At 39.4% G+C, this 20,050-nt stretch overlaps 2 protein-coding genes across 5 annotated transcripts; one reads left to right on the top strand and one right to left on the bottom strand.

Moving 5' to 3' along the window:
• The first annotated feature begins 5,530 nt into the window (after positions 1-5,530).
• Positions 5,531-9,854, top strand: cimip2b (ciliary microtubule inner protein 2B). Its single transcript, XM_084105095.1, has 6 exons — positions 5,531-5,646; positions 8,115-8,338; positions 8,416-8,570; positions 8,937-9,069; positions 9,153-9,365; positions 9,463-9,854. The coding sequence occupies exons 1-6, from the start codon at positions 5,582-5,584 to the stop codon at positions 9,564-9,566; spliced, it is 894 nt and encodes a 297-aa protein (XP_083961221.1). The 5' UTR covers positions 5,531-5,581; the 3' UTR covers positions 9,567-9,854.
• A 30-nt stretch (positions 9,855-9,884) lies between these two features.
• LOC311076102 (AP-4 complex accessory subunit RUSC2) lies at positions 9,885-19,276 on the bottom strand. 4 transcript variants are annotated; one of them, XM_084103998.1, is made up of 12 exons: positions 18,961-19,276; positions 17,910-18,034; positions 16,491-17,710; positions 15,882-16,305; positions 15,005-15,784; positions 14,710-14,832; positions 13,960-14,036; positions 11,938-12,112; positions 11,716-11,818; positions 11,595-11,641; positions 10,971-11,481; positions 9,885-10,882 (listed from the first exon to the last, which is right to left on the bottom strand). In XM_084103998.1, exons 3-12 carry the CDS (start codon positions 17,664-17,666, stop codon positions 10,720-10,722), a joined length of 3,579 nt encoding a protein of 1,192 aa, XP_083960124.1. In that variant the 5' UTR covers positions 17,667-17,710; positions 17,910-18,034; positions 18,961-19,276; the 3' UTR covers positions 9,885-10,719. The 4 variants fall into 4 exon arrangements, with proteins under 4 accessions (XP_083960124.1, XP_083960125.1, XP_083960123.1 ...); XM_084103999.1 differs by having other exon boundaries at positions 16,502-17,710; positions 18,961-19,226; XM_084103997.1 differs by having other exon boundaries at positions 16,491-17,779; positions 18,961-19,224.
• Between the last annotated feature and the right edge of the window lie 774 nt (positions 19,277-20,050).

Genomic DNA, 20,050 nt, shown 5'->3' with positions numbered 1-20,050 from the left:
TAACTTTTTTATGTCAACAGGTCCCACGTAACTAGGTTACGTTGGATTTATGTAACATTATTTATTTCAATTAACTTAAGTTAATTACATAAGGTTAATCCAATGCCGTTTAGTTGAATAAGGTTAACAGTCTTAATTTTGTCCAAAACAATTAAGTTAATTAAGTTCAATTATCCTAAAATTTATATTTTTACATTCAACCAAAACAAATAATCCAGTTTCACACAGCAAAAACTCCAATGTTAAATTAACTCTCCTGGGAGTTTATATGGCTATAGACTCAAGAGTGTTAAAGTGTTAAAATATGAGTGTTAAATTAAATCGGTTTGCATAACCAAAGAATTTCTACACAAACTGTCAGAAACCGTCTCAGGGAAGCTCATCTGCATGCTCGTTGTCCTCATCGGGGTCTCGACCTGACCGCAGTTCATCGTCGTAACCGACTTGAGTGGGCAAATGCTCACATTCGATGGCGTCTGGCACTTTGGAGAGGTGTTCTCTTCACGGATGAATCCCGGTTTTGACTGTACAGGGCAGATAACAGACAGTGTGTATGGCGTTGTGTGGGTTTGCTGATGTCAACATTGTGGATCGAGTGGCCCATGGTGGCGGTGTGGTTATGGTATGGGCAGGTGTATGTTATGGACAACGAATACAGGTGCATTTTATTGATGACATTTTGAATGCACAGAGATACCGTTACGAGATCCTGAGGCCCATTGTTGTGCCATTCATCCATGACCATCACCTCATGTTGCAGCATGATAATGCACGGCTCCATGTTGCAAGGATCTGTACACAATTCCTGGAAGCTGAAAACATCCCAGTTCTTGCATGGCCTGCATACTCACCGGACATGTCACCCATGTTTGGGATGCTCTGGATCAGCGTATACGACAGCGTATTCCAGGGCCCGTATTCATAAAGATTCTAAGAATCCTCTCAGAAAACTCTTAATTTAGCTTAAAAACTTTTACGTAGGAGTCTTAGCTTAAGAGCAATTCGGGACCGATCTGATAGCAACTCTGAGTAAGGAAAAGACAAAACTTTTATCTTAGTGAGGAGGCGGGGTTGACCCCGTTGCCATGTATGACACTATCTTTTGACGACTGTGATTGGTTGGTTGACCAAGAAGGAAAAAAAGAGTGATTTTAAGTATAGGGTCTATTCTAAGCCTTCACTTTGAAAATACATGCGTGATTTTTCCTATTTGACCGTTCACACACACACACACACACACACACACACACACACACACACACACATTATATATGTGTATATAAATCCTTTTTTTTTTTTTTACCATGCTGTTAATTTCCTATAAGGTATTTGATTGGCTTAGAATGATAAAAATTGTTCCACTCTTTCCAATTACACTGATTACTGGCATGTCTATTTAAGTGGTGGTTTGAATGTTGGTTTTAATGTATCAAACATGGAATTTTCCCAGTTGCCAAATATCGTAATGTAGTGATTACTTTCATTTCTGGCGCTATGGCATTTCTGCGCTGTGTCGGAGATGTTAGCGTGTCTCTAATAAGATCAGTCACAAACATGATCCCTGCACGATCTAATATATAGCTTCTTATTAACTCACTGTCATCCATTGTCTGCAACACATTTCTTCTCCTTCTTCGTCTTTCTGTCATTTTCTCCTCTGCTAAAGAAACTCTTAAGCCTCTTAAAAGTCCTCATCCGTGCTCCTAACAATTTTGAACTTAAGACCTCTTTTAAGGGTTAAGATGCTTTCTGAATTACTTTTTTCTTTACTAGGATTTTTTCTTCAATTTTAAGAGTAAACGCCCACATTTCTAAGAATTTTCTTAGAATTTTGTCACTAGGAGCTACTCTTTGCATTAAGATTCTTTATGAATACGGGCCCAGGTCCTGCCAATATTCAGCAACTTCCCACAGCCATTGAAGAGGAGTGGACCAACATTCCACAGGCCACAATCAACAACCTGATCAACTCTATGAGAAGGAGATGTGTTGCACTGCGTGAGGCAAATGGTGGTCAGATACTGACTGATTTTCGAATTTGTGAACAATATTTGAGAGAAATAGGCCTTTTGTGTACATAGAAAAAGACTTAGATCTTGGAGTTCAGCTCATGAAAAATGGGGGCAAAAACAAAAGTGTTGCATTTATAATTTTGTTCAGTGTATAAAAAGAATTCACTGAAACTAGGACCATGGAGTTTAATTAATTTCACAGCTATGCAGAAGCTGCACAGAGGAATAGACATTCCTTTCCATTGATAACATCAGCATTCCTCTCTGTGTAGGAAAAATGAAAGTATGCAACATCAGAGAAAAACTGTGAAACACTAAAGATATGCAAAGCAAATGTATAATGCACTCCAAATTTTTATTATTCATGCCATTATGATTGTACATAATAAAATTGGACTTCAATTAAAGTTATACTGGACCTAAATAGGCTTTTGCTCATGTTAAGGTGTAAAGAAGAAACTGGCCACAGCAATGTCAACACATTTCATTGAGGTCCATTGACTCTTTAAGGGGATCCAGACCTCAGGCCTCCTGCACTGAGAACAATGGTTAATCTGCATATCACACATTTAAACTAAGATTTAAAAAAAATACAGTGTAGGCTACACTAAGCCTCCGGGCTCATGGCATCTTAAACACCAATCTATTAAAGGTGACATTTATGCCCCTTTTCACAGGATGTAATATAAATCTATGGTGTCCCCAGAATGTGTCTGTGAAATTTCAGCTCAAAAATTTGACACCCCAGATCATTTATTACAGCTTGTGAAAGTTGCCTCTTTTTGGGTGTGAGCAAAAACATGCTTTTGTGTGTGTCCCTTTAAATGCATCCATAAGCTTCGGATTCAAAAACAAAACACGCGAATTTCAGTCAGATTTCAGAGATAAGTAGCAGAGTGCAGCCTAATGGAGAGACTCAGAAGAGGCTTTAAATTTTAGACTGCACCTGGACGTTTCGGTTAGTGGATACATTTATAGTTGTTGTGGAGTTACATTGATTCATCTCATCAACTTGCATGTATACCGTCCGTCATGTTTAACTTTTACACAAGTTAGTTGACACAGTTCCCTGAGGTCTTTATAAGACAGCTGTGACATTTTGGGTCAAAAAGTGTTCTGTGTCCGTCTGTGCAGCCTGCAATGCCAGAACAGTTTGCATGCTTTGCTCAAACTTTTGCCATTGCTTTAGAGCTGGTTACACTGTTGTCGCTTGCGAAAATGGCGGCGCCGGGTGGAAACCATAGACAGTAAAAGAAATGGACACAGTGACCCCATTGGATTCAGCGGAGAAAAGTGAAGTCAATTAGAAGCTCTCACTTCCTGATGGCTGAGCGTACTGCGCAGACTCAAACTGAGCTTGACGACATAGATGGGACTTGAGCAACCCGTCTGTCTTCTAGCTGTGCCAAGAGAAATCTGAATCATTCCCTTCCGAAACTTGCAGAGACGGAGAGTGTGAGTAGTGTCCATGAGCTAGGAGCAGGAGAAACTATAGAAAGTATTCTGATTAATTATTTTGTCATTTTGCCTCCACGTCCCCCCGATTGCCCCCAAGTTTCTCCTCCTGTCCATACGGTAATCTCTCTACTGTGCGACAGAGAGTCGCGTGGTTATGACGCAATCGTTAGCCTATTTTTACAAAAACGACTTCTACGGGGCCATAACGAAGAGGCAAGGTAATGGAGCCTTTTATACATTTTCGTGTTTCTTTAGAAATAAATAATGGACAAATGGAGTCTTTAAACGCCTCAGATGTAAAGTTATTCGCTGTCAAAGTGACGCCAAAATGAATGGGAGTCAATGGAATGCTAACAGCAGGTGATGGTTAATCAATGATCAAAGCTTCAGTTTTTTCTGAAAGATTACCCCCTTGGTGGAAATGTGCAGATTAAGGGGCGGTAATATTATAATAAGATCTGATCGCTTTATTTTTGACATGCTTGCAGAGAAAGGCTTACCAAAACAAAGTTACTGGGTTGTCACTTTTTACTTTTTCTGAGTTGGTAGATGCACCGGGGACCCGATTATATATAGGCCTTCCACTTAAACACGGAAAAAGTCATATTTTCATGATATGTCCCCTTTAACGTCCTAAAAGACGATAAAGTATGGAGATAAAACAATGGATATTAGTGCTGTGTTGTTTGCTTTTGGGATCTGAGCGTTTGGATCAACCTGTAAATTTCAACAACAACAACAACAACAACAACAACAAAGCTTCTGGAAACCATACCATAGCTGAGGAACAGACAATTACTGATTTAAAAATAAATAAAAATAAAATAAATTATTTGTTATTTTTAAATGCAAATATAGACTACATATTTGAGACTGCCATGACTGAATTGTTGAATCAATAGCTATAGCTACTCTGAACTTCCGAATTTGGGAACTTGGATATTGATATTTAAGTCGGGTAATTATTGACACTATAAGACAAGCCTATCTATGAAAAACTTTAGTCAAGTCTATAACGTTATACCGCCTTTGATGATGCTTTCCCCGCTTCTGAACGCGACGACACATGGCATGCCCAGAATTTTCCCCTAACTGCACGTGAACTAATGCCGCGTTCCAGGCAACCTGTAACCCGTGTTTTTCTAACCTTATACCCGTGAAAGTGCACTGGAACGGCAGTCAAACCCGTGACTTAATTCCCACCCCGTGAACTCGTACTAGATCGATGTACTCCCAGTTACGAGTTGGAAAAACACGGGTTACAGGTTGCCTGGAACGCGGCATAAAATTTACATTCAGAATTGTTTAGGGAACATAAAAACAGTGCTCTCTCTCTCTCTCTCTCTCTCTCTCTCTCTCTCTCTCTCTCTGTGTGTGTGTGTGTGTGTGTGTGTGTTTTGGCCACTTACTGTTTTGAAAAGGGCAACCCGTGAAGATTCATTATTCAGAAATCTCGTGTGTTTCGACAAATCTATCAGCATGTGTAGGATGGGACTGGAGCGTTATAAAGTGATGACAGAAGTCTCATTTTTTGGAGAACTATCCATTTAATATCACGTCTAAAACAAATCAATTTCCCGTTTTGTCCTCTTGGGTCAACGGAATCATTTTTATTTATAGATAACGAACGCTTGACCTTTTTCATTAGAATTTCCTTTTTGTGGCTATAAATAATATATCCGGGTGCATTTCTCCTAGTATCCACAAGAGGCTGCAGCATCACAACTAACTGACTGGTCATGTCATGTTTATAACGGGTCAACATATACTGTACCAGCCAAATGCAGCAAGCCCATTTGATTTTAAACCGGTCAATGCAGTATCGACGTTTAGAACAACTGCTGATAGAGCAGAGTTTATCATCCAACAGTTTAATTAGAATTATATGTGTAAGAAAACTTATTTTCTGTTTGTTTATCAAATAATTATTTTATTTAATGTAGGTGGCTGCATACTTTATCGAGTGCTTTCATCACGATGACCAGAAAACACCATACGTCATGTGATTACGCGCTCTCTGGCATAATAATGGCACGCGGACGCTCGCTCACCTTGACTCCCTCACTAGCAACCGTTACACAAACACTCACAACTGCTGCGGGTTTCAAAAGATGGAGCAGTTTCCTCCCAAATTCAGTAAAGTGCTGGTGACACCCGACCCGCAATACATCCCTGGGTGAGTTCTCAGTTATTTCTCTGAATTGTTATTAAGTTGGCTTGAGAAAGCCAACTTACTGAAATCCTATTTAAACTTCTTCTTCTTCTTCTGACCCAAAATTTTTCAACTCTAACTCCTCCTAGAGCTTTAACTATACAAACCCCAAACTCGGGTCAGACCTTCATACTGTTCTGACTTACAGTAGTGTGCTATATCTTTTCAGACTGATTTGAGTTACGGTTTTCTTAAAAATTAATATTAAAAATCATAAAACTCCCATAGACTTTCATTGACCAAAGGTCCATGACTGTTTGAACTATGTTTAATGTAAACTGCTAGAAGCCATTGATACTCAATTAAGCTTAATCTTCAAACTATTTTATCTATCTATCTTCAAACTATTTTATCTATCTATCTATCTATCTATCTATCTATCTATCTATCTATCTATCTATCTATCTATCTATCTATCTATCTAGGCTATCTATCTATCTATCTATCTATCTATCTATCTATCTATCTATCTATCTTCAAACGTTTTCTATCTATCTATCTATCTATCTATCTATCTATCTATCTATCTATCTATCTATCTATCTATCTATCTATCTTCAAACGTTTTCTATCTATCTATCTATCTATCTATCTATCTATCTATCTATCAAACTAATCTTTCTTTCTTTTTCTTTCTAACTAATCTGTTTCTTTTTTTCTAACTATTCTTTCTTTCTTTCTTTTGAACTATCTATCTATCAAACTTTAACCTACTTTAAACATCAAACTACTTTAAAATTCTTCAAACTCTCTGGTCCGGCTTTCTCAAGCCAACTTAAAGTTTGTCTCAACAAACTTTTTTTTCTAGTTAAATGATTTGTTACTTATTATTTTGTTCCAGAAGTTCACTGCGGTTTGTATTTTTATGAGTTTTAAAAGGTGCACTTTCTTTAATTTGAATCATAGTTTATGTATGGGTTTATGTTGAAGTAACGTTAGCTACAAACCTTTCTAAATGTACCTTCAAATGAAGCATACTGCCAGCTGTCACTCTTGAGTGCACAGGGGCAGGGCCAGAATTCAAGCAAGGACGCAGCCCAGAGGTTGGCGAGACAAATTTTGCTATCTGGGATTGGAAATGCTAATATTAAATCACTAACTTACGTGATTCTCCAACTTCACTAACTTTTATGTCCCATCTGTATCCCCCAGGGGATTTCAATCTCCATCATTCATTTAGCATAGCCTATATTGTTTGTGTTTTATTTATTTAATCTTGACTCAGACTTTCAATCTTAAACCATTAAAATCCTCCATAAAAATGCTATCGGAGGTGTATTTGATTTTCTTTCTTTAGATGAACACAAATGAAGCTTTTTATAAAAAAAAATCCATCTCTGTCCATGTAATGCAAGTGTATGGGACCCACAGTCTGACACTTCATAAACCACACAAAGCAAACACGATGGTAATCCCTACAACCCCAGTTGATTAATTAATGTCTTCTGAATTATAGGTGTGAGAGAAATACTAATATTTTCAACTTTTTTTACGCTTCCGGCCAACTGTCATACACGGGTTCATGAGAAAGCTGTGAAGCGCTACATCAGCATGTTGTGAATTCAGAAGCTAACGTGAGAAGTGAAGCGAAAGCATCACTTGGAGTAACTTACCGTCACTTCTCACTTGAGTTTCACAACACGCTTACATCACAATTCACAATGTGCTGGCGACGTTTACGTCATAAAACTGTGTTGTTGTTTTTTGACAGTTGGCCAAAAGTGAGTTTAAAAATAAATAAAAATATCAGAATTTTTCTTGCACTCACCTATTGTTTCACATCAGAGGACATTGATTCGTCAACTGGGGTCATATGGATCACCATTTCTTTGTCAAATTATGCAAAAACTTTGAAAACATAATGTAATTGTAGTGTCCCAAATGACACTACTATACTTATACTATCCATTATGTACTCAACCTTGTAGTGTATGAATAATAATTTTAAAATAATGAATCTTAAAAGGTTATTTTGTCATTCAACATTGAAGTCTGATAGCCCCTTCCCCTCCGCTACGCAGACTAAGTAAAGCTGCGACAGTTGAGGCATTAAGTGTCCAACATTCCACACTTTGTTTTTTCAGATAATTAAGTGCATCATCCAAGCATTTGATGTGCACTTTTTCTTTTTGGAAATTTCAGTGTGAACACACTACTTGCACAAGAACGCAAATTGGGACGCACATTATGTGTATTTAGAATACATAAAATGCTAGCAGCAAAATTAGACAAGAGTCAGACATTTTTCTCAAAAAAAGAAAGAAAAAAAAAGACACTTCTGTCACAGAATGCATTGTGGAAATTACATTGTGGTGGAAATGTTTGACTGTATGCAATGCGTGTATGTCCACTATGTACAGTCCACATGGTTGACATATTATATATCCATAACATAATCATCATTCCCAACATCTGCTGATGGTTGTGTGCAGGTATGCCGGCTACTGTCCTCAGCTGAAGTATCACATGGGTCAGACTTATGGTCAGTTAACAGCAAAGCTCCTGACTTCCCCGGATGTATCTCACTCACAGAGGCTTGTGCTCCATACCGGTCATCTCCCATCCACAGAGAAGGACACAGAGCCCCACGATGAGACCTGGAGGAGCCAGCATGGAAGCAACAGGAACCTGGACAAAATGATACCGGGATACACAGGTTATTAGCAGCTTGGGGGATTGCAGTACTTGGTGTCAAGTTTGCAAATCTGTTAACATATCTGTCTGTGCTCCAAGGATTTGTTCCATTGCGCCAAAACTACTTCTGCAAAACATATGCAGAAACCTGTCGAGATGCAATATTGGAGTTCAGCCAGGAACAAAAGAAGAGACTTCGTATAGCTTCTGCTGACCTGTCTTTTGCTGTCAACAACAGCGTCCCAGGCTTCAAAGTAAGATGTCACAGTCGGTTTGCTCCTCTTTCACAGCTCCCCTGTGTAGGGTCACCCTGTTTAATTATACACGCTAAATATCCAGTTTCAAAGCAGGTTGAGTGTCACATTCCTGTGAATGAAAGGAGGAACTGTTACTAAACAAGCTCTCCAATCAGGACACTACATGATTTCTGGCAATTATCGCCCCATTGTGATACACAACTGTGTAAACAAGCTGTGAAAGTCCCCTCCCCTGATTAGATAGATGGATAGATAGATGCTGTTATTTTTATTTTTTTAGCTATATTCATCTGCTACCTTCTTCAGCTTGCAATATCTAGTTTTAAATTCAAAGCTACATCTAATGGTTGTTCTTTGTTGTAGCCTGGAAGATCGAACAGCCCTCTGATTGCAATATCTAACGATCCTGCCCCCTACAAGTCCCCGGACCCCTGGATGCCACAAGGCTCCCCGTACTTCATGGAGGATAACAGCCCACATAAGTATTTCATCTCAGGTGAGCCAGAGATGGGCTTACCAAGATTACCAAGGTATTTTAATGAATTTTGGACCAATGTTAAACAATTGTCATTTTGACAGGTTTTACTGGCTATGTCCCCAAAGCTCGGTACCTCTTTGGTACTGGATATCCGATCATCACCAACAAGGCACTAATCCACTTTAGCAAGGAAATGAAGGCAGGTCAGACCTCCCTCAACCTGCAAGAGTCGTCGTCCACCAGCTTGCCTCAGATACCCACAATATACTCCTCCAAATCAGGTCTCCTACCCTCCTACACGGGCCACATACCAGGTAAGTGAAGATGGTAATAACTGTATGGTTCTTTCCAGAAGTGATGCTGTCTTTTCCAGTAGAAGAGCAATGAAAAGTTGTTATTTTATATCAACAGGGTACAGATTTCAATATGGCCATACATTTGGGAAGCTCACCCATAATGTTTTGGGTCACACTGGTACACAGAGGAAGAACGCAGGGGAAAACAGTCTGAGCTGAAGACCCAACCATGCAACTGAAATCAGTGATCACACATAACTCATCTAAGGACAATTAAAGTCACGTGGGTCATCTAACAATCAACATGTAGCTGTGGAGTTAATGTTGTCATATTTAATGAGATTCACTATAACTTTAAAAGTGGTGGAATTGGTATGGTTTAGTATTATTTTACAAAATCATGTGATCACTGAAAAGCTTTTCATTTAATCCAACAAAAAGAAATCTATTTTGACTAAATATATGCTTTTTATAAATACTTCCTAAATTCTTCTGGTACATACATACAAAAAAAAAAGCACACAATACAAACATGAATGACTCAACAAATCTTTATTATCAGAAGGTTCCAATCAGGCACAACTTTAATATCAGGGAATAGAAAAAACACTGCTGTTAAAACTCACTTATAATCAAATCTTCCTCTTCAACGAGCTCTTGTTAATCTTTTCATCACTAACATCAGGGGTCACGCTTGGGCAAATGTAGTCATCAACAAATATCACTACTTAACTAGTCCTGCTGTTAAGTGATAAGTAATATATAGCTACTCAGCATGCATATTTATCAAAGAAAATAGCTAGATTTCATCGTGCCAAAAATGCAATAAACCAGCAGTTGTAATTCACTGAACACAAAAAAGGAAAACTACAGGATTAGTTTGTCATGTGTATACATTTATACTTTCATGCATGGAAATGGCTAAGTAATAGAAACTATTTTGAATAGACCATAATGAAAATTTACTTCTTTAAAGCCACATAGTTCAATAACAGCAGAAATGATATGCCTAGATGATATGACAGCTAATGACCTGAGACAGAGATAAAGTGCAGGGATTGGTTGAAAAAGACTTCTGGGGACCTCAGTTCCAGTTTTGTGCTTGATTGCTGATAGACAATATACGTCTCTGCACAATACTTTGATTGTGTTAGAAATTTAATCTAAAAACCTTTATAACATCATGGCTTAAAAGTAAGTGAATATTTTGATAACTTTTAAAGACCAAGCTATAATATAAATTCTCCTGATTGGTAAATCACTATAGCAACATTCTATCCAGGAACAGAGATGGTGCTCTTGCATTGGGTAAAATCTCATTCAGGTGATTTTTATTTTGGATTAATTGTGCTTCTACTCTGTCTAGCTGAAATCAGACTCCTTGTGGGGTCTTAAGAGTTAATATTTCATCTTTATTCGCTGTGTCTCTGTCATGGTTACCACTTGGATGAGCCTCTGGCCATTTCCCTGTCCACACTGACTGTGCTAGCAGATCCACTTTTGATGCTCCAAGCTTCAGCCATTCTGAGGGCCGCCTAGAAGAAGACAAATGTTCTGTCATAAAGACAACCGGAGTTAACAAAGTGAATTTATCAGAGGTTTTGAGGACTCATAGCTACTGACCTACTTCTCAGAGATCCACTAATTCTCTTTTGTGCCCTCTGTGGCCCAACTAGGGTTCCAACTCCAGAGCCAAAGAGTCTGGCCCAACGCAGCTCACTGAAGTGTTTGTCCTCCAGAGGACTTGTTGAAGATTGTGGCATCTCAATGTTTTCCATTCCGTTTGCTTCATCTTCTTTCTTCTTTGTTCCACACTCTGAGGTGGGTGTCTGATTTTGCCAAGATCCGTCAGTTACCCTTTCACTAACATCACTGTGACCTGTTGAGCTTCTGCTGTTTGTCTGGATGGAGCTCATCTGAAGAAACTGAGCTGACTGGGCAAGAAGCCGATGAGGCAGAGGTACTCTGTGCTTTTGCTTTTCCATACTTTGAGGTTCGGCTGGCAGATGGAGGTCAAAGGGCACTAGGGAGAGTGGCTGCAGCAAAAGAAGCAGCTCTTGAAACAGTTGTCCATAAATTGGCCCCTGTGCCAGAGCCAAGAAACCCCATTGGTGATAGTGTTCCGTCACAACATCTATGAATTGAGTATAAAATGAGCATTCATTTTAAAAGTATAAAATGTAGTAAGTATTGTGACGACGGACAATACATTCCTTTATAGTTGTTGCTAAACATCATAATACTTACCTACGCAAGTGTATAAATGATGGATCCAGAATTCCAAAGCACGCAAGCTAAAGAGCAATATGTTCATTAGCTAACTGTACTGTAGCATAACTTTAACAGACGTATTCAGCATTTGACCTACTTTAGCAGATCTATGATGAAGACACTGAGCCGCATGCGACTTGATAACTGGGAACATTTTTTTACCACAGATACCAAGCTGGCAGGCATTCGGGTAGATGAGCCTATGAAGACAGAAACATTGGCAATCTTAAGAAAGACAGTGTCCAATCAGCTTTTGAGGGCACTTCACTTGGGAATGAAGTTGTTTCATTTGATTATCATCTGACTGACTCCCACAGACCTGGTTGTGCCGTGGCCTCCACGATGTTCCATAGTTTGTTGCGTCTCTTTCCAATAATCAAGTCAAATTTATACGCTTTCAAACCATCTTGAAGGATGTTCTGGATTGCGGGGTAGAGCTGTTTAAGGACAAGGATGCTGATTGTGGTGCACAGTGAACTCTTTCCCAGTCTGATCTAAAAACAAAATGACAAAACAATTTAAGAGATCTGAATGAGACTTAATCTTCTAAAAGGACTCTTTTTCTGTACATTAAACTACAGTGAGGAAAATAAGTATTTGAACACCCTGCTATTTTGCAAGTTCTCCCACTTGGAAATCATGGAGGGGTCTGAAATTGTCATCGTAGGTGCATGTCCACTGTGAGAGACATAATCTAAAAAAAATAATCCAGAAATCACAATATATGATTTTTTAACTATTTATTTGTATGATACAGCTGCAAATAAGTATTTGAACACCTGTCTATCAGCTAGAATTCTGACCCTCAAAGACCTGTTAGTCTGCCTTTAAAATGTCCACCTCCACTCCATTTATTATCCTAAATTAGATGCACCTGTTTGAGGTCGTTAGCTGCATAAAGACACCTGTCCACCCCATACAATCAGTACGAATCCAACTACTAACATGGCCAAGACCAAAGAGCTGTCCAAAGACACTAGAGACAAAATTGTACACCTCCACAAGGCTGGAAAGGGCTACGGGGAAATTGCCAAGCAGCTTGGTGAAAAAAGGTCTACTGTTGGAGCAATCATTAGAAAATGGAAGAAGCTAAACATGACTGTCAATCTCCCTCGGACTGGGGCTCCATGCAAGATCTCACCTCGTGGGGTCTCAATGATCCTAAGAAATGTGAGAAATCAGCCCAGAACTACACGGGAGGAGCTGGTCAATGACCTGAAAAGAACTGGGACCACCGTTTCCAAGGTTACTGTTGGTAATACACTAAGACGTCATGGTTTGAAATCATGCATGGCACGGAAGGTTCCCCTGCTTAAACCAGCACATGTCAAGGCCCGTCTTAAGTTTGCCAATGACCATTTGGATGATCCAGAGGAGTCATGGGAGAAAGTCATGTGGTCAGATGAGACCAAAATATAACTTTTTGGTCATAATTCCACTAAACGTGTTTGGAGGAAGAAGAATGATGAGTACCATCCCAAGAACACCATCCCTACTGTGAAGCATGGGGGTGGTAGCATCATGCTTTGGGGGTGTTTTTCTGCACATGGGACAGGGCGACTGCACTGTATTAAGGAGAGGATGACCGGGGCCATGTATTGCGAGATTTTGGCGAACAACCTCCTTCCCTCAGTTAGAGCATTGAAGATGGGTCGAGGCTGGGTCTTCCAACATGACAATGACCCGAAGCACACAGCCAGGATAACCAAGGAGTGGCTCTGTAAGAAGCATATCAAGGTTCTGGCGTGGCCTAGCCAGTCTCCAGACCTAAACCCAATAGAGAATCTTTGGAGGGAGCTCAAACTCTGTGTTTCTCAGCGACAGCCCAGAAACCTGACTGATCTAGAGAAGATCTGTGTGGAGGAGTGGGCCAAAATCCCTCCTGCAGTGTGTGCAAACCTGGTGAAAAACTACAGGAAACGTTTGACCTCTGTAATTGCAAACAAAGGCTACTGTACCAAATATTAACATTGATTTTCTCAGGTGTTCAAATACTTATTTGCAGCTGTATCATACAAATAAATAGTTAAAAAATCATACATTGTGATTTCTGGATTTTTTTATTTTTTTTTATTATGTCTCTCACAGTGGACATGCACCTACGATGACAATTTCAGACCCCTCCATGATTTCTAAGTGGGAGAACTTGCAAAATAGCAGGGTTTTCAAATACTTATTTTCCTCACTGTATATACAAAATTTTGCCTGGCAGTCTAATTAGAAACCATGGGTAATATTTGACATTTCTGTTAAATTCAATGATACATATATCCAATATATTTTGCCCCACTTTCCATATTATTATTATTATTATTATTATTATTTTTACTCCTGATAGTACCTTTTCCTCTGGGTCTTGTCTTGAGTTGAAATGAGCTATTATTAGATCCACTGCTAAACTCACAGCTTTCAACATACCTGCAGAAAAACAGAAAGAAATGAGAGGGATGGGAGTGAGTTAGAGATTCAAATTAATTCTGTAAAAACACATTCTGCTGATAAACAGTGTTTTTGATCCCTCAAGATTCAGCCTGATGCTTTGTAAAGGAATTTAAGACTCAATATATATTTACACAATGCAAATTTAAAATGCTGTATTTTTAGGTAATTTCTCTCAATCCCTCTAAAGGACACGAACAACTGTAAATGAAGATACGTGAACCATAATAAAAAAAGCAACATATAGTACTACACACATTTCTGCTCACATAGAAACACACATACAAACATGTAGAGTGTGTTAGCCAATCCAAGGCAGCGAGAGTTAAAAGTAGGTCACATTTTCCCCTTCAGGGAAGCAGAGGCAATGCTGCAGAGATCCACTCTGAATCTTTCTGTAGCAGAAGGGATTTTTGCCTTCAATGGCAGTCAATTGTACTTCAGTGTTTTCTGCATTTGGAATTCCTATGCAGCACAAGCTATGGTAGAAATGTTCATATTCACATAAGTCTCCATACATATCATGGGCACATTGCTATTCTGAATAACAAAAACAGAACATTATATATTGGCAATTGATAATAATAATCATGTAATAATGTAAGATGGGTGTTTAGTCATAAAAATATATGCAGAATATTTATCATCTCACTTCTCTTGTGCAGAAGATCAATTGAAAGAATATCTGAAGGGGCTTCTGGGGAAAGGCAGAACTCGTCAGGGGGTCTGTCAGTCATAGAGAATGAGTCACTGTGGTGACGCTCCCTCATAACACCTGCAGAGTTAAGGAAGCATGCATTAAATTTGACTTGAATGCATAACTTCTGCCAGATTGTTTAGTATAAATTTAGGTGCAAAGTTGCACATAGGTTTTACGCACAAACATCCACATCAGTACAGTAAGTGAATGGAAACAATAACATGATTTGAGATTCAATGACACTTACAAGGTGATCTCATTGGCCCAAAGATGTAGTGAGCACTGGTCTTGGGTTTTTCCTTGGTGCAAACCTGTGATGCAGCTTCAAGAGGCCAAAGGGATTTTTGTCCAGTGCCGGGTAGAGAGATGAGGGAGGAGATAGAGGTCAAGGAGGTGACTGATGTAATGGCAGGGGGGGAGCTTTGAAGTAAAGGGTGGGATGCATCCAGAGGACCTGTAGTCTCCTCTATAATTACTGGTGGAGTCTGAGTCTGAACAAGGGGCACCTGCTCGAGAAGACAGTTGTGAGAAGTCTGTTTTCCAGACCAGGATTGTTTTTGACTTTGACTTGAGCAGGCCTTTGGACTCCCTTCTGTTTGTTCTGGGCTTTGAGGGTTCCTTGGTCTCATATTTGGACTCATATGAGGATTTCTGTACATCAAGTCCTGGTGAATAAGCCCTAACATTGTGCTGGGCTGGGTACAATGGGGGCGATTATGGGGCAAAATAGGACTTGATGTGCAGGTGGAACAGCTGTCTGAACTGGTCGCTGCCTCCAGGTGAATGTTAGAGGAACTCCCGAGAGGTGAGGGTTGTACATGGTGTGGATGTACCTTGCTTTTGCAAGGAGCTTTGGATGGACCAGCCTTGGTGTACTTGTGGCTCATGTACTGATTGAGAAGAGAACCAAGAGTCTTGCTCTGTTGTTTTCCTGAGGGTGCCTGAAGCATAAAGGGCTGAATGGGGAGAAAGGTGGGCCTTTGTGCTTTTGTGTATCGCACAACTTCTGGGGATGAAGCACATGCACCTGTAGACACGAAAAAAATTGTGAAAAATTGTTGTGGTTTTTCTATAAAACAAAGAACTGAATAAACAAAATATTAGGGGCTTTCTAGTTTTTTTACCTTTTGGATTGGACTGATTACTGCTGTCAGCACTCATGGACTCTGCTGCCATCTCTGAATCATCATGTTTCTGAATGGAGGAGAGATTATGGATAAAGTGTGAGCCTGATGGATCCTCTATGCTCTTTTTCATAGATGATTCTCCATTTCCCTTCTTACATCGGCCAATTTCTGCAAAAAAGGTGGCGTGTTTCCTAGATGGAGGTGAAGATACATTTGTGTCTAAATGGCAGGGACAGCTGCTTTGCAGGGCTCCCAGCTTCGATAAGGCAGAGCATTTCTGGCTGCCAGTCCAGCTCTGAGACTGAGGAGTCTTGATATAATTACAACTACCATGTTCTCTTGAAGCAGACTGACAAGTTTGTATGTGTGCCATCCTCTCTTTTGTTCCCTTAGATTGGTCCTTATTCTTCCCTTCATCACCCTGGAAAAGTTGGAAAATTTGTAGTTTCACTGTTGTGGATATCACTCGGTAGATGTAAATTATACATAAAGATCAAATAATTTGGCTATTCAAGGACAGTATATATGTTACAACACATTAATCCCTTAATAAAACCCTGAAACTAGAAATTTACCATAGGTATGGTACAATAATGGCTTAAATACCTGGTGTTCACTTTGGTCAACCTTTGGCTTCTCCTTTTCATCTCGCACTGAATGTCCAAAAAGGAAATATTCTGAAGGTGGAGAACAGCTTCCATGGCTTTGAGTCTCAGAGAAACTGGTCAAAGAGGACCAGGGTGGGCTGGGTGAAGACTGGGATGATAGGTCACATGTCACCAGTTTATAGTAATTCTGGGTGGAACCTGCTAACCGTGCCTGACTCTGCAGACACATGGTGAGGTCAGAAATTTCCATTGATGGGAAACCATCAGAGTTGGATGGATAGATGTTGCAGTTTGAATCACTGCTGTGAGATGACCAGCTGGGCAAAGGGTTTGAACTGTCTTGTAACATTGAACCTGATCCATGAACAGGACTATCTAGGCTAAGTGGAGTTGCAGGAACAGCATTGTTGGTTTTGTTGTATATGGCACTGAAGTTAACTAGTACTCCATCTGAGCTATTACATGAGGAGTCAGTGATATAGTCTGTTTGGTTTTGAGTAAAGGATTCAATAAGATTTTCAGTTGGAGCCCAGCTTCCAGGTTCCTCTAGAGTTTGCTTGCTAAAGTCTTCCACATCACCCCAGTCCTGTTCATCACATTCCATTAATACAGGGGTTCCTTTGCTTTCACCGCATGTATCAAGCTCCCTCCCTTGTTCTTTGTTTTCTTTGGCTTGGCTAAACGTATTCATATTACATTGAGTCACATTTCCTTGTAGTTGAAGGGATGACCCCTCATAGTACTTATGCAAGTTGTCTCCCTCTGAGTCCTCATCCTCTTCATCCTCATTCACTTCTGATTCAGGGATGAAGAGGTTTTGCAATCTGGGATTACCTCTGCGATGGGATGGCTCTTTATTTAGTTGGGGACTGGTTGATGGAGAGTTCTCTGACAAAACACAAAGCATTGGGAACGATTTATATCCTCTAGAATTTTCAGTCCCCTTCTTGTCTGCTGTTTCTGTTGAACTTGACTTGCTTGTGTGGCTTAGACTGCCATAGTCAAGTGCTTCCCTCGGCAGATCTCCTCTCTCGGGTAGGGATATACTGTGTGTCAAATTCAGAGAGCGTGACTGCCTAGATGTCTGTACCGAGTTTTGTAGGTGCCACCCAACAGACTGGCCATGGATGTGGTACACAATCAGAGTTTCTCCTGACTTTGGGGAGACGTCCATTTTCTAAGCACAGCACTTCAAAGCATCAGTCTTTGTATGGCAGGCTGGTTAAGTGACAAACACAGTGAATGCAAAGCTCAGTGTCTGCATTTTTATTGCTTTCAAGCAAGAATCTTAATGGAGAAAATAAGCATTCAGTGGATTAGCTATAGTAATGCTTTCATATAAATCATGACTCCATACTTTACCAAACTTAAAGGGTTAGTTCACCCAAAAATGAAAATTCTGTCATTAATTACTCACCCTAGTGTCGTTCCAAACCCGTAATACTTTCGTTCTTCTTCGGAGGTTAATCCACTGGAGTCACATGGATTACTTGAACGATGTCTTTACTACCTTTCTGGGTCTTGAAAGTGGTAGTTGTGTTGCTGTCAATGGAAGGACAAAAAGCACTCATTATTCATCAAAAAGATCTTTATCTGGGTTCCGAAGATGAACGAAATTCTTACAGGTTTGGAACAACATGAGAGTGAGTAATTAATGACAGAATTTTCATTTTTGGGTGAACTAACCCTTTAAAATCCAATTTTCCATATAAACCAATAAATCACACAGATTTGCTTGGATCTTAATGGGCACAACTATAAAAGTTTTTTAATGAGAGTATTTGTAATTACAATAGATTAACTCCACCCACTTCATTACCACTTCACTACTTCATTATCTTATACAGTATATCCCAGATCGGTCATAAAAACAATGGCAAAAAACAAGCATTTTTTCTTTTTTCTTTCTCAATAGAGAACCATCTATTGAGTTCAGTTGTTTTCATACTAATTTTATTTTCCATCCCCTAACCCCAAAACATTATTTATTACGTTTATTAATCTGGATTCCTCACAGGAACCGTTGGCTAGACCCCATATTAAACCTGAACACACACATACACACATTTACTTAAACTATCTAAACGAAGACAGTATAGATTTCTCATGTTGCAATTATAAATCCTACAGACTAACCCTTAAAAAAAAAACAATTGAGATTGTAAAACATCATTATGTAACTTTTGATATATAAATAATTTTTCCGAATAAGGTCATGTCAGAATGTCTCAAGACAGAAAAACGTCATATTTTGCTAACTTATGGTGATACTTTTGTCCCCAAATAGCTTAGTAAAATAAACACTGTAATTTAAAAGATACTCAACAATATATTTGTCATTTTAGTATTTTAGTTAATAAATTCTTTTACCTCTTTCTTCAAATTCCAGCCCTAGAATTCTGTTTAAGTAACAGTAAATTAGGACCCTGTGGTCAGGCTGTTAGCATGGGGCAACTGCATCAACTCACCCAGCCGTAAAGCTCCATCAGTCCGAGAGCCAGCACATAGTCACTCTCATTTTGTCTGCACAGAAACTAGAGCAAACACACTGCATGATCACAACATAATGCTCTACATCCACTCAGCAGAGACTAAGCAAAGAAAAATAAAACATGAAAAGATAGGAAAAGGGCAACGTCCCTCTTGCAGTTCCTCTTTAGTCACACTTCTTTCTGCTCGCTCTGCACTCCTCACAGCTCATCTGTTCCTCATACCTCCCCTCCTCCCCCTGTACAGTGGTTCTGAGCCCCACAGTCCTATAGCAACAGCATCACAGACCCCACTGAGCATGCTCAGTGCTTTGTTGTTGAGGGATCATATTTGAGGGGATGGCAGATTTGCCTCTGCTCTCAGATTGAACACTGACTCATAGAAGACTTTTCTAAAATTGAGATCCTCAATGAGAAACGAATGTTTTAAAATAAAGCAGATATCTCACATAGAAAATATGATGGTCGAAACCCCATTTCTTTCGAGAGGCTTAAAGGAATAGATCACCTAGAAAGGAAATTCTGTCATTATTTACTCACCTTCATTTAATTCCAAACCACTTTCTTTCTACCGTGGAACTGTTGTTTTGAAGAGTGTGCTGGTTGCTCTTTTCCATGCAATTACAATGGTGACTGGAGCCTCAAAAATGACACAAAAGCATTATAAAAGTGGTCCTTAAGTCTCAGGCACTATCTTCCAAATTGAAGATCAGTCATTATTTATTTATAATCTTCCCATCCATTGAGCTGTTAACTGGTGCGACAGGGAGTTATTTATGAATCTTAAAACATTAATTTTGTAGCCTATATTGGGTGAACCAATCTTTTACTATTACATGAAGGAGCTGGTCAGTTTTATACAGTACTTATCTTTGAGGTAAGTTACAGAAAAAATTGGCTGCCACAATAATCATCTGCTTCTGGTTGTCCTCATCCACCCCACGCCACTAATGAGTTGAAAGACTTGCCTTTGATGACGCATGGATATGGATAATCTCACAAACATCTGGTGTAGGCACTGATGGAAAAGGTGGCTAAATCCCTTCGCCTGAATGCCTCTGTCTCTCAG

Source organism: Abramis brama, assembly GCF_963993115.1.
Source record: "Abramis brama genome assembly, chromosome: 25".
NCBI classification, from domain to species: domain Eukaryota; kingdom Metazoa; phylum Chordata; class Actinopteri; order Cypriniformes; family Leuciscidae; genus Abramis; species Abramis brama.
This window is presented reverse-complemented; position numbering and strand designations above follow the sequence as displayed.

Coding starts and splice junctions, on each gene's coding strand:
- cimip2b (XM_084105095.1), top strand. CDS start 5,582: ATGGAGCAGTTTCCTCCCAAATTCAGTAAAGTGCTGGTGACACCCGAC. Junction 8,339..8,415: donor AATGATACCGGGATACACAG/GTTATTAGCAGC, acceptor CTGTGCTCCAAG/GATTTGTTCCATTGCGCCAA. Junction 8,571..8,936: donor ACAGCGTCCCAGGCTTCAAA/GTAAGATGTCAC, acceptor TCTTTGTTGTAG/CCTGGAAGATCGAACAGCCC.
- LOC311076102 (XM_084103998.1), bottom strand. CDS start 17,666: ATGGACGTCTCCCCAAAGTCAGGAGAAACTCTGATTGTGTACCACATC. Junction 12,113..13,959: donor GACAAGACCCAGAGGAAAAG/GTACTATCAGGA, acceptor TTTTGTTTTTAG/ATCAGACTGGGAAAGAGTTC. Junction 11,482..11,594: donor TCATTTATACACTTGCGTAG/GTAAGTATTATG, acceptor CTCAATTCATAG/ATGTTGTGACGGAACACTAT.